This window comes from Xenopus laevis, chromosome 3L (genome assembly GCF_017654675.1).
Source record: "Xenopus laevis strain J_2021 chromosome 3L, Xenopus_laevis_v10.1, whole genome shotgun sequence".
Classification (NCBI taxonomy): domain Eukaryota; kingdom Metazoa; phylum Chordata; class Amphibia; order Anura; family Pipidae; genus Xenopus; species Xenopus laevis.
Window position 1 is genome coordinate 53,731,015 of NC_054375.1, and position 14,843 is coordinate 53,745,857.

The 14,843-nt window shown below is 39.1% G+C and overlaps 1 protein-coding gene across 2 annotated transcripts; it reads right to left on the reverse strand.

The window, feature by feature from the left end:
- Positions 1-2,249: 2,249 nt before the first annotated feature.
- Positions 2,250-14,507, reverse strand: fgfr4.L (fibroblast growth factor receptor 4 L homeolog). 2 transcript variants are annotated; one of them, XM_018250772.2, is made up of 18 exons: positions 12,119-12,247; positions 11,758-11,907; positions 9,715-9,960; positions 9,339-9,434; positions 8,648-8,814; positions 8,403-8,526; positions 7,077-7,267; positions 6,818-6,956; positions 6,278-6,471; positions 5,923-6,068; positions 5,696-5,817; positions 5,476-5,586; positions 5,108-5,298; positions 4,761-4,883; positions 4,369-4,439; positions 4,024-4,161; positions 3,661-3,766; positions 2,250-3,220 (listed from the first exon to the last, which is right to left on the reverse strand). In XM_018250772.2, exons 2-18 carry the CDS (start codon positions 11,852-11,854, stop codon positions 3,059-3,061), a joined length of 2,424 nt encoding a protein of 807 aa, XP_018106261.1. In that variant the 5' UTR covers positions 11,855-11,907; positions 12,119-12,247; the 3' UTR covers positions 2,250-3,058.
- Between the last annotated feature and the right edge of the window lie 336 nt (positions 14,508-14,843).

Genomic DNA, 14,843 nt, shown 5'->3' on the forward strand with positions numbered 1-14,843 from the left:
AAAATGTATCTCTCAGACCCAGAAGGGTATGTCTTTTGAGCATGAGAAAGGTGAATGAGCGCCAAAGATGTACTGAAAACCACAGCTGTGCTTTTGGCAAATATTCACAGTATAATTGTTTGGTAAATGTAATCCCCCTGCAGTGTAATGCATGTGTGCTTGTGGGAGGAAGCAGGTGTGTATAGTGAGAGAGCTTCATTAGCATGCAGGGGCATCTGATAACGTGGAACCGACTCACCGGGGCCATTTCGTTATTTTTTACACCTCCTTTAAATCTTTTTTAAACTTACAGCTTTTTTAAATCTGCAAAACACTGATAAAGAAAAATACTATTAGGAAAGGATATAATAACCTATTCTATAGTAAGTTAATATGAATAACAGGGTATAAAAACAGTGGCTCAGTAGTTAGCTACCTTGCAGTGCTAGGGTGCAGAGTTCAGTTCGGACCTAAACCTAAACACTAGATTGTAAGCTTCATTGGGACAGAAACTGATACTGCACAATCTCTTCACTATATAACTGAAGGATATTAAGAATAAAGACATTTAAATATATCCAAGCTATTAAATGTAATAATAGCAGGTAGCTAGCAGCGATATTAAGTTTTCCTGAAAGGATTGTGGATACATTTGACTCAAATGTAAGCAGCAGGGACACTACAGCTACTATAACTGAACTGGCCAAGGATTACGCATTCAGGTATTTAACATATGCAGCACTATTCACAGAGAGTTTGAATACCAGTAGGACTCTTAGAAAACAGAGTACAGCTCTTGCCTTTTCCTAGTGGGTTGAAGTTCAATGAATAACCCAAACTGCCTACCCCCACCTGCTTACTCAAAAGAAACCTGAGATCAGTCATCCAGTCCCCTTCAGTTACCCCCCCAGCAAAAGAATTGCAGATCAATAATTAACTCTTTACCCCCCTTAGACCAAAGTTTCTTCATCTTTTTCCCCCCGTCTTGTGAAGAAATGGGATGACTTAATTTCAGAGCTGTAGGCACTGGTTCTAAACAAGGAGCTAAACTTGTGGTCCTAGCTATATTTTGTTAACAGATGGAGGGTGGAAGATTTTCCATTCCTGTTACTGTAATTATTTAAATCTGAAGAGGTATTGGCTTCTGTCCCTTTATGGCTCACACTCAGACATTAGCAACACAGTAATTGCAGAGACCAAATCCATCAAAAATATGCGACTAAAACAGTCTATGGCTTACTGCTACCCACAATTCCTTGATGCAGGTTAAAATGTGGATTATCAAAACACTTTAATGACACCCAAAACCCCATGCTGAAGAATTGCCATTAAAGGGCTCTTACAGACGAGCGTTTTTAGCTGCGCTGCGGTTTCATGCCTTCAGCCGCAGGGGAGCGCAATAGTAGATGCACTGAATTCTTTTCAATGGGCCTGTACTCACACAGACGCATTTAAGCACCGAACGCAGGAAAAATGCAACAGCGGGCATCCACACCTGCATTTGGCTGTTACATGCGTCTGTGTGAGTACAGCCCCATTGAAAGGAATTCAGTGCGTCTACTCCTGCGCTGAACACATGAAACCGGAACGCAGGGGAGCGCAGCTAAAAACGCTCATCTGTAAGAGCCCTTAGGGAATTGATCCAGACACTTGTGTACCACAGCACCTATGTGGTGGACAGTGTGGAGGACAAACATCTAATTTAAAAAAAAAAAAAAATAAAAAAAAAAAAAAACACCTCTTACTAGGATCTATCCCATTCATTCTTGAATGGTAAGCTGCCAACAGATTGTCGGCAGCTCATTGGCCAGTGTATGGGGCCCTCCGATGGGCTTCCCTGATTGATATAGCCCACGATCGGATCAGCCCAATGTAGACCACCTCTAGGTGTCGCAGACCTTCTAAGTAATACAGGTTCTCCAATGGTCACTTTCCACTGGCAAATTCATGAAATCCAGAATGGAACAGCACCCCTTATTTTATATAAGATAAAAATGCCTTTATTATAATGTTATGGCATTACAGCAATGTTTCAGGCCACGTTTGGCCCTTTGTCAAGCTATCAACCATCAAGGTGGGCAATTAGGGAGAGATCCGCTCGTTTCGCAAGGTCGCCAAACGAGCAGATCTCTCCCTGATATGCCCACCTTGAGGTGGCCATCTTGAGAACAATATGCTGGATTGCGGTTAAGGTAAAAAGAAAATTACACACACACACACACACACACACACACACACACACACACACACATACTCTTACGACATATAAACAATGTTTGATATAATTTAAAATCTTTATATTAAAAGTAACTTTTTTTTACAATATATAAAATAAATCAAATGAAATATGAAAACTTTTGGTAATTTGCAAAAGAACAACATTTCTCTGTATTAAATATATCTATAATGTATAAAAGCATTTATGGCCAATTCATTTTTAAAAAGTTTGTCCAGGTTCAAAGTACCTTTATATATACACAAATAAAAATAAAAAGGAGATAAATTATGTGTCTGGTAAAATAAGCCAAATTCGATGCATTTGAAAAAAAAAAATATATATATATATTTATTCTCTTCAGCCTAACCTGGTAACTGACCTATTGTGTGCTTGATATAAAAAGTACATAAATAAAATTTATTTTCTGAAAATATCTACAGATTTCTAGGCACTTTGAGAACAGGGTACAAATGTTGTTGTACCCTAAACTGTGAATTTATCTCCGTTACTAAGAAGTTCATGTGCCCTTGGAGGGCAAGTGGGATCACAGTGCTACTTTTGTCCATCTCTTGGGGCTGCGATCTCTAGACCTTGGAATCTGGAGCAAGGCGACATCTCGTCACGGACCGGGGTGGCTTTGGCTTTCAGTGCTATGCATCCGCTGTACCAGCGATTTGAAACTGGCTTAGGATTTTTCTATTCTGCCAGAACAGCAGAAAAACAGCACAGTGATTCCCCATAGTTCATAATACCGCATATGGCTTTTTTTTTATATAAATACGTTTCCTATTAGGAAAGGAAATAACACTCTGTTTTACATTGTCCAGATCTCCCAATACAGGCAAACCGTCTCCTTTGTTTTCAAGTCCCAAGGTGAGTGTGAACATTGTGGTAATTAAAGACACAGGGAGAGGATGGCACTGGATCGTGGGCAAAAACAGAGTCATCGGATGAAGAGCATGTGCTTGAAGAATCTTCACAGGAGGGAGAATACTGTTCAAATGGCATAGATAAGTCCAGATACTGCAAGGGAAGAAGGAAAAGTGTTAGTGAATGTAATATTAGCATGTCGGGATATTATTTATAACTTTGTGGCCCTACCAAGGTTACTGCATTTGTTCTCGGGCACATACTTAGGTTCTCTTTCGACCCTGTTCCATTTGAGTTTCTAGGCTTAGGGCCTAAAAGGCTTGTCTAATTTGAACTCAGCTTATTATTTGTTGAGGTTTTGTTTTTTTGTATAAAAATATATAACTAGTCTACACTAGTTACACTTATCAATACTAGTCACTGTATAGCCCCTTCATTTCTTATTTTTTTGTCAATCAGCTCTGATGTATGCAGATTCTAAGAGCCATTGTTTTCTTTGGAATATAGGAAATGTGTACATAACATATTTAATATGATTTTTTTTTCTTCTTATTGTTATGTTTCTTATTACTAGTTACTTCATATATTCTTACCTCTTCAGAAACAGCTGTGAGGATCCTATCCAGTTGTTCAACCAGCTGTTTAAATGTTGGTCTCTGAGATGGAACTGCATGCCAGCACTCCCTCATCAACATGTACCTACAAGAGGGAAAAAAAGGGAATCAATAAATTCAGCAAAACATACTGAATACTGTACAAACAGTCAGCATGCTTCTAAATATATTTGTTCTTATGGCCTGGAAAAAACATTAAAAAAAAAATTATATATATATATATATATATATATATATATATATATATATATATATATATATATATATATATATATATATATATATATATATATATATATATATATATATATATATATATATATATATATATAAGCCACTTACAATTCATGAGTACAGTTGGATGGTTTGTCCATTCGATGTCCTTCCCGTAAGAGTTTAAATAGTTCTTCTACTGGAATTCCAGGATATGGAGACCCTCCAAGAGTAAAGATCTCCCATGTCAACACTCCAAATGACCAACTACAGAAACAAGACAAAGTCAGTGTAAAGCTTATTAAAAAATAAGTTATTATTATAAATTATTCAGATGCACTACTCCATTGTTGTAGCTCAATTAATTTTGTCAAACAACTAAACTACAAGGTCCTCCATCCCCAATTTATTAATTCAGCTGGCTGTATAGAAGTTTGTCCCTAGGTGAGAAGGGGAAATAAACCTTGAACTCACATGTCACTTTGGTGGGTGTAAACTCTGTCAAATAAAGCTTCTGGAGCCATCCATTTAACAGGCAGTCGACCCTGTTGGCAAAGGAAAAGAAGAGTTGGCATCAGTGTATAAATGATATAGTGTGACCTCGCTACGTCTTTAAGTTATAAAAAAAAATCCCAGCACTAAAAATGTATTTTCCCAACAGCAATGCAAACATAACGTCCAAGATATGTATTTAATTTCCCTTTTCTGAAAGTAGGAAGTGAGATATACGTGATAGGGTAGGAAATTAGAGCAGGATAGAATAGTAGCAGTATATCCCAAGATCATAATAATGGTGCAGTAGTTGTGTCTATAGTATCCATTAACCAGACAGATGGCAATATGGGAAATAGCAAAGTAGAACTTACATTACTAGTTTTCTTGTAATAGTCAATATCGTGAACCCCTCGTGCCAAGCCAAAATCTGCAATCTTCATGACATTATCTTCTGCCACAAGAACATTTCTGGCTGCCAGATCCCGGTGTATGCACTGCAAAAGAGGTAAAACAGGTTAACTAAATTAAAGCAGATCCTAAATATAGAACTAGTCAACACTAGTTACACTAGTCAATACCAGTCACTGTAGGGCCCCTTCATTTCTTATTTCTCATTATTTTTTTTTATCTGCATGTAGAAGCTTTATGGGAGTTGTACCTTCACATTTTTTAAGTGTGTCAGGATCCACCAACAATCAAAGCATTCACTTTTGCTTACCCTCTTAGATTCAAGGTACTCCATGCCACGGGCAACCTGATAAGCACAAGACACTAGGTCCTTAAAGGACAAAAGTTCATCTGGAACCTTGGTGATATCAAAGGCATCTTCCGGTGTGGGAGGGCGCCTGGCACGTAGAAACTCACGCAGATTCCCCTTAGAAGCATATTCAACTATAACAAATAATGGCCCTAAGGGAAGAGATGATCAGTGTTAAATTTGATGTGTTTGTTTTAGCAATATGTTTTTCTACCTTTCACCCTGCTAAAATAAAAACTTGTGTGCTCCATAAGTACATCTCCCTCCCTGAATTGTTTATTTCTTCCTAATTCTAGATTCCGGATTCCAAGACCGCAGAGTTTACTCACCCTCTTGAGTGCTGACGCCGAGCAAGTTTATTATATTTTTGTGTTTTCCAATGACCTTCATCAACTCCATTTCAGAGATCAGATCTGATAAGTCCTTGTCAGTGCCATTATCTACAAAAGGCAAATGAAACATGAATTGCTATAGGAATGTCTTAAGTTTGGGTACTAATTAAGAGCTATTAAGTATACATGGTTTAGTGATTTCCAGATAAGTACTAACCTTTGAGCATCTTAACTGCAACGGTAACTGGTTTCTCAGGCCGGTCTTTCTCAATTCCATATCCCTCTGCTCTTACCACTTGGCCAAAGCAGCCCTCTCCAAGCGGCTTTCCCAGAACAAGCCTTTAGGGACAAAAAAAAATTTATCCAAATAAAAAAAGGTTAAAATTGAGTCAGTTCTCAACACAAAGGAAAATCAGTAAAGGCCCCTTTTAGAGCAAACCTCACCTGTCTCTAGGGAACTCCCATTTAGCGTCCAGTGGTAACTCAACCTCCATGACACCAGGCAGCATGGGGGCACAGCTTGAGGAGAGACGAGTTATGCGAATCAGTGGAGCACTGGACTTCCCAGATGAGCTGGACTCCAAAGAGAACTAAAAATAAGATTGTATAAATAAGGTAAGACTTCATGCAAATTAAAAGTGTGAAAAAACGTACAGTGCATCTTTTTGGTCATATAGATGGTCATTTTAAAGCCAAATATTTATTAATAAGAATCCACCTCCCAGTTATATGGCAGCATCCTGTAAACATTGGGCATTAAGTTAAAGGGAATAAAGTAAATATCAGATGCATTTCTCACCTGCCGTATGAGGGGGAACTTGGCCAGTTTATGAACAGCTGGTGGTTGCAGAGTCTGCTTGCTGTGCGGTGTCTGCATGCGGCACAGAACCACTATGACGATGGCCATGGCTACAGCCAGGAATCCAGAAGTGTATATTATTATGTCCATATATCTTGACTCTGCTGGCTCAGCTTGCTCAAGGAAATCTTCGTCTGCAGGGGGAAGGAAGCAATGACATGGTTAAGGTTACAGATGTGACCTTGACCTTTTTTATGGTTCTTTTCTGCTCTTTCACCTAGTTCCATCTGTTCTTCCACATCCATTTAACTTGAACCCTAGCAAGGCTCATGTCATAGTAAAGGCTACAGGCTAATAGCCAAAATTACAGTTAAAAAGTAGTAACATGAGTAGCATTACATTTGGGTTTTACATTATAGACAAAGAAATCAAAACTACTGATTAAACAAATACACATGCATAAAAAGATGATACAGGACATATAGATACATTTAAAATACTTCTCACAATCGGGGGTGAACAAAAGAAATTCTAACTCACTTGAAAGCACAGTCAGCCAAGCAGACTGATGAGAAAGACCAATAGAATTGCCCGCCAGACATGTGTATTCCCCTGCATCCTCCATAGTGATATTCCGTAGGTGAAGCACCTCTACCTCCGAAGTGTTGATATCTGCAGTCTGCAAACAAAAAGGACAGAAAAGACCAAGATGAAGAAAACAGCCACAAATACAATACAATATCACATACATACTCCAAGTGCTACCTGGAATGCCCATGCCGAGTCCATTTGTTCTTACCTTCAGCACCTGTACATATGGAAAATCATCAGGACCAAATCGGCTTCCATTCACTTCGATGTGTTTAAGCCATTGGATATGTGGCTGAGCATCGCTGTATACTTTGCAGTAGAATTCAACATCGCTACCCACGCGTGCTGTTGTGTTTGCTGGAAGGCCAGCCTGTAGGATAGGACGGTGAGAAGACCTCTCTGTAGGTAAAGGAAATAGAAAAAGGGTTTATCACAGATGTGCGCATATGTATAAAAGTTATTCTCACTCTCAAAGTATGGTAAATATGAGCCAGTACATAAAATACAAAAAAGGGGCTGGACAAAATCCAGGAGACAAACTGAATTGTATGCACTGAACTAAAGAAGGCAACAAAGTTAATTTCGATGCAGTTTCTAAGAACAGCAGCTTGTATAGTAATATCAAGGTCTCTTTAAATAGGTCTATGAAATGTCAGAATGCAGTACTGTATAAAGCAAGCTTCAAAGCTACAACACGTTAAATGTGAGATCTCCCAATTTGTGGCTTTAGAGCCATCCCTCAAAAAACAGTACACCATATTTCTTTTTAAACAGGGGTTAATGAACAGGGCTTGTATTGAACATACTTTTGACAACGTTTTTCTTGCTCTAAATACAGATAAGACTGAAACCTCTATCAGTTATTCACTAGAGCACAACAACAAAATAGGAAATATTTTAATTAAAAGTCTGGGCAATACAAGGCCTATTTAATGTGCTCATGTTGAATAAAGATGAATATGAGAATATTGCCCCTTTAAGCAAAATAGTCAAACAGATTTTGTGATAAAACAAACAGCAAGTCAGGATAAAAATGACAAACATGCATTAAAGGGCTACTCTGCAAACAGGCATCTCAGTTTACGCTACACAACAGTTTACATTTACAGACAGGAGTTTGGCTGGCTAATAGCAGAGGAGACTGGAGCTGCAGCACATAATGACCCTCATTAAGTTTATGGCCTTACAGTATCTTTGTGACTTTGAAGTCTTAAAAATGTCCAAGCAGGAGACCTTAACATTTTTTGGGACGCCAACAGCCCCTGTTCTTACATACCAGTCGCCCTTTAACTCCAGTGACTGATGATGTGGCCTATCATTAACATCTACTCTCCAAGGCCTTATAGTTTGTAGGACTGCAGTTTTCAAGCTTTATCTCAAAAACTATCACACAGCTTGAAGAATTTTTTCACCATTTTAGCATCAATGTTTAGATCAACTCTTTTACTTTACCAGCTTCACTTGTGCTCCTTGTATGGTTCTTAGCATTGGATTAACAACCATCTGCCAAAAATTATATTAGTAGCTAACTTACCAAGCACATCCAGAAAGTAGGTATATGTGAGGCTGCCAACTCTGTTCTCTACCACACAGGTGTAGTTGCCACGGTCTGATGGAACCACACTCTCCATTACCAGACTCCAGTGTTGGTGTCGAAGCTGTCAGAGGTAGACAGGTGAGAAAAAATAATAATGTTTCATAACTTAAAATTAATTATCTTTCATGTAGAAATATATTGTAGCAATGTTATGAATTAAAGCCTGAGAAGCCACGACTCACCTGGATCCCACCAATTCTGTGTTCTCCTCGAAATTCCCTGCCATTTTTAAGCCATCGAATAGTGGGAAGGGGACTCCCACCAGCTGGACAGCGGAACTTGACTGTGTTACCAGCTGGCACAGCATGAAGTTTCTTGTCCATGCGGTGAGGCTGTGTCCAGTATGGTGCTGAAAGATAGAAGTAAGGAGTAATGAGTAATTTAAATCATGGAATTAATATCCATTTTAAATAGATTCATAATCTGACATTCATTATTATTGAATAACAAGGAGGAAACATGTATACTTAATATATTTAATTACTCTTAAATAAAAGCCAGAGTTATATTTAAGTATATTTTATTCAAAATGGGGCCTTTCATTTTTTTAGTACTAATCCCCATTTGCAGGGATATTAACATTTGCACAATTATGATATTCTGAGGACAATAAACCCTGGCTGGGATTTTTTGTTGTCCCTGTTTTTTTTTTGTTTTTTTTTTAAATAACTTCTTAGTTTATCTCTTAGCTCCAGGGTATATCTTAAAGTATACAACTTTTAAAGACATCACAGACTGTCTGGTCTTTGGTATGTGGAAAACTCCAGATAAAGACTGTCCAGCACTGAAACTGTAGTTTTTTAAGGCTCTAATAGTAGTAGTTTGAGGATCATTATAACCTCTAATTACCTATAGTCATACATGCTCTCTCACCTTGGAAAAAATAAACTGGCTCCTCATTAATATCAGCGGTTGTGTCCTCCCTACGGCCATCCTCATCATCTTCTTCATCTCCAGATGCCAACGAGTCTACATGTAAATTGTAATGATAAATGAAAATAGCAGACTGCCAATATGATGCCCCTCTGGAGCCTAGCATTAGTGGAAACAGTATATAATTATATGAGTCCATAATAACGTTTGAGAATTTTACAATGACAACTTTAAAATACCTTGGAGCCTTCAGCACTGAGCTGGAGTTTTTTTGGGAGCCATTAACAGAATGTACTTTACATATATTAACAATAAAACATGGATTTTCAGTCCCACAAAGTGGTAAATAACCTCTTTTTTTATATATATCACCTACCAACAACGGATATGGAGAACCTTCTAAGGATTTTGCCTGTTCCTCTGACCACGCATATGTAGAGTCCTGAGTCTTCATATGTCACATCTGAGACTTCTAGCACAGTCCCCACCATGCGAATCTTCCCTCCTGGCAATAAACGATCCTGTTCGCGGTACCAGTTGATGCTGTTGCTTTGGTTGGTGTCACAAAACAGTCGCAGAGCATTTCCGGGGTCTAGAAGTAGATGTTCTTCAACCTCAGGTTCTGTTTGTCCCAGAGAAAAACCCAGATTAAAAGGTAAAATGAAATCCAATGCACATCTCAAATTATATTTAATCACTAAGAGACACCCTACATAATAATGCACATGGCACTATTTTTCTTAGCTTAAGATGATCCAATCGAAACAATAGCAAGCACCAGAAAACTCAGAAAGTTAAACTAGTTAGATTATTAACTTGGGAATTGCGCATACAGTATGTAACTCGCCTTATCTCAGAAAAAAAGCTTATTACATTATCCCATATAACAAAGGATGCTGATTAAGGAAAGAATGTGATGATTACAGACAGATTTATTGTGCGAAAATGTAAAACTTTGCCCTTCCTCCCATTGTGTTTATATAACCAGCAGCTGAACCCTTATTGGTGTTTTGTTTTTGAGTTTTGATGTGAAGACAACACACTTCACATTGGTGCCATATCTCTCACCTAAGCCAGTAATATACCTGTGAACTTGTGATTTGACCAGCATGTCAACCTTTGGCCTCCTGTGAAACCCCCATCTAAAGGGGGTTCATCTTCTTAGGGGTGACAAGAAAGACCTGATATTTTTAGGTTTAATTCAAGTCCACTCCATTCACACTGAGCAGGAAGTGCCCAGATATGTGGAGAATACTACTAGTTACGTGATGCAGTTGTAGTATTCCTGATCTACTGCCCAACTCCATCGTGGGAATGTTTACAATGCCATGAAAAATGTAATCTAATTACATTACACGGAGTGATGAACTCTACTGCTGTCTTTAAACTAATCAGCAAATATCTTTCAAGCAGCACCAGGGAGGGTGACCACTATGCTGTGTATGCGGTGTTGCATTTACTAGTTCAAGAACTACTGGCAAATCATGATCGGGGCAAACATTGTCTAGCAGCCAGTACAAAAATTATAGCTTTATAATATAGGAAAATAAGTAAATCACTATCTATAGATAGATTATTTGTTATAGTAAAAGTGATTTATTTTGTACATTTGATTTCTACACTAGTGCTCTTATTACGGACAGAACATTAGTTTTACTCCTGTGGCAAGGCTGTCACCAGAACTGCTAAATATTTGTACAGAAATCAATATAATAGAATAATAAGCTATATATTTATGTTTGGTTTGAAAATCCATAATTGAACAATAACATGCCCCTCTGCAATCTGTTCCCATCCTACGGTATAATTAGTCATTGTATTACTGTAATGAGAATTGAGTTGCAGCAAGGTGTGCATTATTGCTGAACCACTCCATCTCCACCTAATAAATTCTGTCTACACATCATTTCAAGACTTTAAATCAGTGAGGCACTACTGGCTAGATTTGGACCAAGGAAAAGCACTCCCTTAGTCTGCTAAAAAAAACATTAAATGTTACTGGAACATGCGACTAATTGCCTCCTGCAGGAGTGATCTCTGCTCTAGCATTGATATATAATATAGATTAAAATCAAATAACATACATATGAACTAGGTGATGCTGCCTAGGGTGCCCAACATATTTTTTAATCTGTCATATTAACCCCTCAATTGACTATATCTGGAAGCTCATCCATACACTGAAATAAAAACACTGGCCTCTAGTGGTCAATTGGTGATGAAAAAGGGGCAAACAACTTGCTTGATGGTACCGAGTGGTCTTTGTTGTATAGCCAATACGTATAAAAGCTTTTTATCCATTGCGTGTTCTGCTGCACATATATGAATTGCTATAAAATGGCTCTAGGTGCATACAATTACCCCACTTGTAATTTTTCAATAACACAAAATAACACTACATATATATTTGGAAGCTTACCCTTCCAGTTGGCTTCATCTTCGGATAACGTTGGTCTGCACGAGCTTAAAGTAGCAACCAACAGAACTCCCAACAGCAACCTGGCAAAGTTCTGCATGGCAGTATAGCTTCTTCTTACAGATCCAGACGTGGCTGGCGCGTATGGACAAACTGAAGTAGAAAGAGAAGCCAGGGTTAAATCTACATCATACATACATAAAATATTTTAGACCTGCTTCCTCTATACAGTGTGAATCCCTTTATGAATTATTCATTTTCACTTTAGCAGCCACCCAACATTACACTGCAACGTGGAGCATTGAACCCAAGGTAATAAGGCAGAGATAACCGCTTATGTTTTACATGCATAAACAAGACTGACCTTCATCCCTATAAACCCACGGATTTTTTTCCTTTGATGGGAAATGAGCGTATGCTATAGTTTTAACCTTTATGCCATATATTAGAAGCCACAGGCAGTGACGGCAAGAAAGATTAAATTTATGGCATACCCGTGGGACACAGTGAAACGCTCCTGTGTGGTTCCCCTGCACATCTCCATTTATTCAGACCATTATAATGATCTCAATGCACGTCATGACTATACGAAAACCAGAACAAACAGGGACTGAAGTAGAATAGGGATGAACCCCTCTCCGCCCCCTTTCTCATGCCTGCATAGACATTCCAGGAGATATCAATGTGTAACTAGCTGCTGGGACCCAGGGTTCCAGCTTAATCTTTGAACACAGTGCAACAAAGGCCTTTGTGTGCCAAGGCTACACTGGTTATAGATTTACAGAATAGTTTTGGTGCTAGAGTAAAGTTTACACAGAGCACTTCTGCAATCACGGAAGATAAGGAGCCAGTCAATAGAGAGTCAGGGAGTTGGTTAAACCCAAAGATAATTGACTAATGGAAGATTCCTCAGACATCTCTTGGAAACAGTTGCTCCTTATCACAAACTCCCCCATCTTTCTTCAGAAGAGAAAATGGATCACAATTTTTAGCAACTTATGCCACAACATTAATACAATGATGGGGTCACTGTTATTACTAAAATAAATGGGGATTTGTAATTCTGAAACTGTAGCATCAAAATTGGAATATTTTGCTGACCAGGGTGTTGCTTTATTACAGGTATGGGACCGGTTATCCAGAATGCTGGGGTTTTCTGGATAATGGATCTTTCTGTAATTTGGGTCTCCATGCCTTAAGTCTACTAGAAATTCATTTAAACATTAAATAAACCCAATAGGCTGGTTTTGCTTCCAATAAGGATTAACTATATATTAGAGAAAAAGGAAATCGTTTTTTAAAAATCTGGATAAAATGGAGTCTATGGGAGACAACCATTCCGTAATTCGGAGCTTTCTGGATATCGGGTTTCCGGATAAAGGAAACATAAAGTGCCATAACAGTTAATACAGTAAGAATATAGTATTCAAAAAATATTTATATATATATATATATATATATATATATATATATATATATATATATATATATATATATATGATCTATTGCACCATAAATACCCACTGTGTAGTAAGGGACTCCTAGTTGCACCCACACACCCCATTGTCAGCTGTCACCTTGCAAAATCGGTGAACCAAAAACGACTTTATCCTTCAAGAACAAAAGTACATGAAATCATACCATAGGATGAAAAATGATAGTCTAAACTACCTATCTGTAGCAGGGATTGGCTTGCAGCTATTGAGATGTTCTTGGAATACTATTTCCAGTATCCCAGCTAAAACACAAACTGACACCAAACCTTTCCAAACACCTTATTGGAAGCAAGTGGCCTATAAGGCTACAATAAAGTCCCTGTGAATCTTTATGTGTCCATTTCCAGACACTGATCACATAATTTAGCTACAAATTAATGTCCATGGGGGAAAATGAAGCCTCAGTACCCCCAGATCAAATACAATATAAAATCCAGGGCAGTGTGTGAAATGCTTAGAGCTTGGGGACTCCACTGAGAGCCAATAAATCACCAATTCCAGCCAGTGACATTTATATTGCCCCTCCATTAAATCCATGCCACACAAAAGGGACTTCACACAACCCCTAAAAAAAAGCTCTGCACAAAAGCAGCTTTGGGGGAAAACACAAATCAAAATACAAGAGCAGCTCCAATGAATGGGACCTTCATTGAATACAAGTGGCTTGAAGCTGGCGGACCCCCAGCTGTTGTTCAGCTACAATTCCTACAATGGAGGTGCAGGGAGTTGGGTTGAAGGAGAAATGGGGTCCGACGTGCCTCGTTGGTGGGAGCGAGTAATGTTGGCAATGAAGGCGCAACAACAACAAAACTAGACACGTGAGACTTTTCATACATTGCGCTCAGCCCTATTAGAAGCCTATGAATGTATCAGACTAGTAAAGGGTAAGGCACTGGCACAGCCCTCACACCCCCTTCCTACTGTACCTGCTGCGGATCTCCGGGTGCCGGTTAGAAGGTTACTCGTGATCCCCATTCATAAGAACTAGTCTCCGTTCCTCAGCGGCACAAAATAAATCCCCGAACCGAAAGCAAATATTCCAACAAGAAGCCCCAGTCTTCAGTCCCTCAGCATCCTTAACTCCAAATATAAATCCACTGGGGGATCCACGGACTCCTGCAAAACACTAGCCACGCGTGGCTCCTCCGCAAGTTGCCATCCAGGGAAAGTGCGACTGTATCGCAGCACGTACGAACTGCGAGACCATGGACTGTGCTGCTGCTGCCCGTAGTGGTATTGTGGTATTATGGTAGGAGGAACCTACTGTCTCCCTCTCGCACACACTCAGGCACTGGCACAAGTTACTCAGGTTACACTCAATAGGCGATCTCTTCTCCCCCTCCCTTGAACAATGGACTATAAAGGGTGCAATGCTACAGGGAATCCCACCACTAACACCGCCCCCAGGCTCAGCTCCCCCTCCCTCTGGGCTCTCTCCCCCCCTCCCCCCACCTACTCACCCTTTCACACTCAAATTAGCTAACTTCTCCCCCAGCTTTGTGTTGCAGGATTAAACTGCCTCCCTGCGCTGCTCAGCTCTGTCCTTTCTCATTCCCAGCAGGGATTCCTCCCTCTTCTTTGGATTCTCTTCTG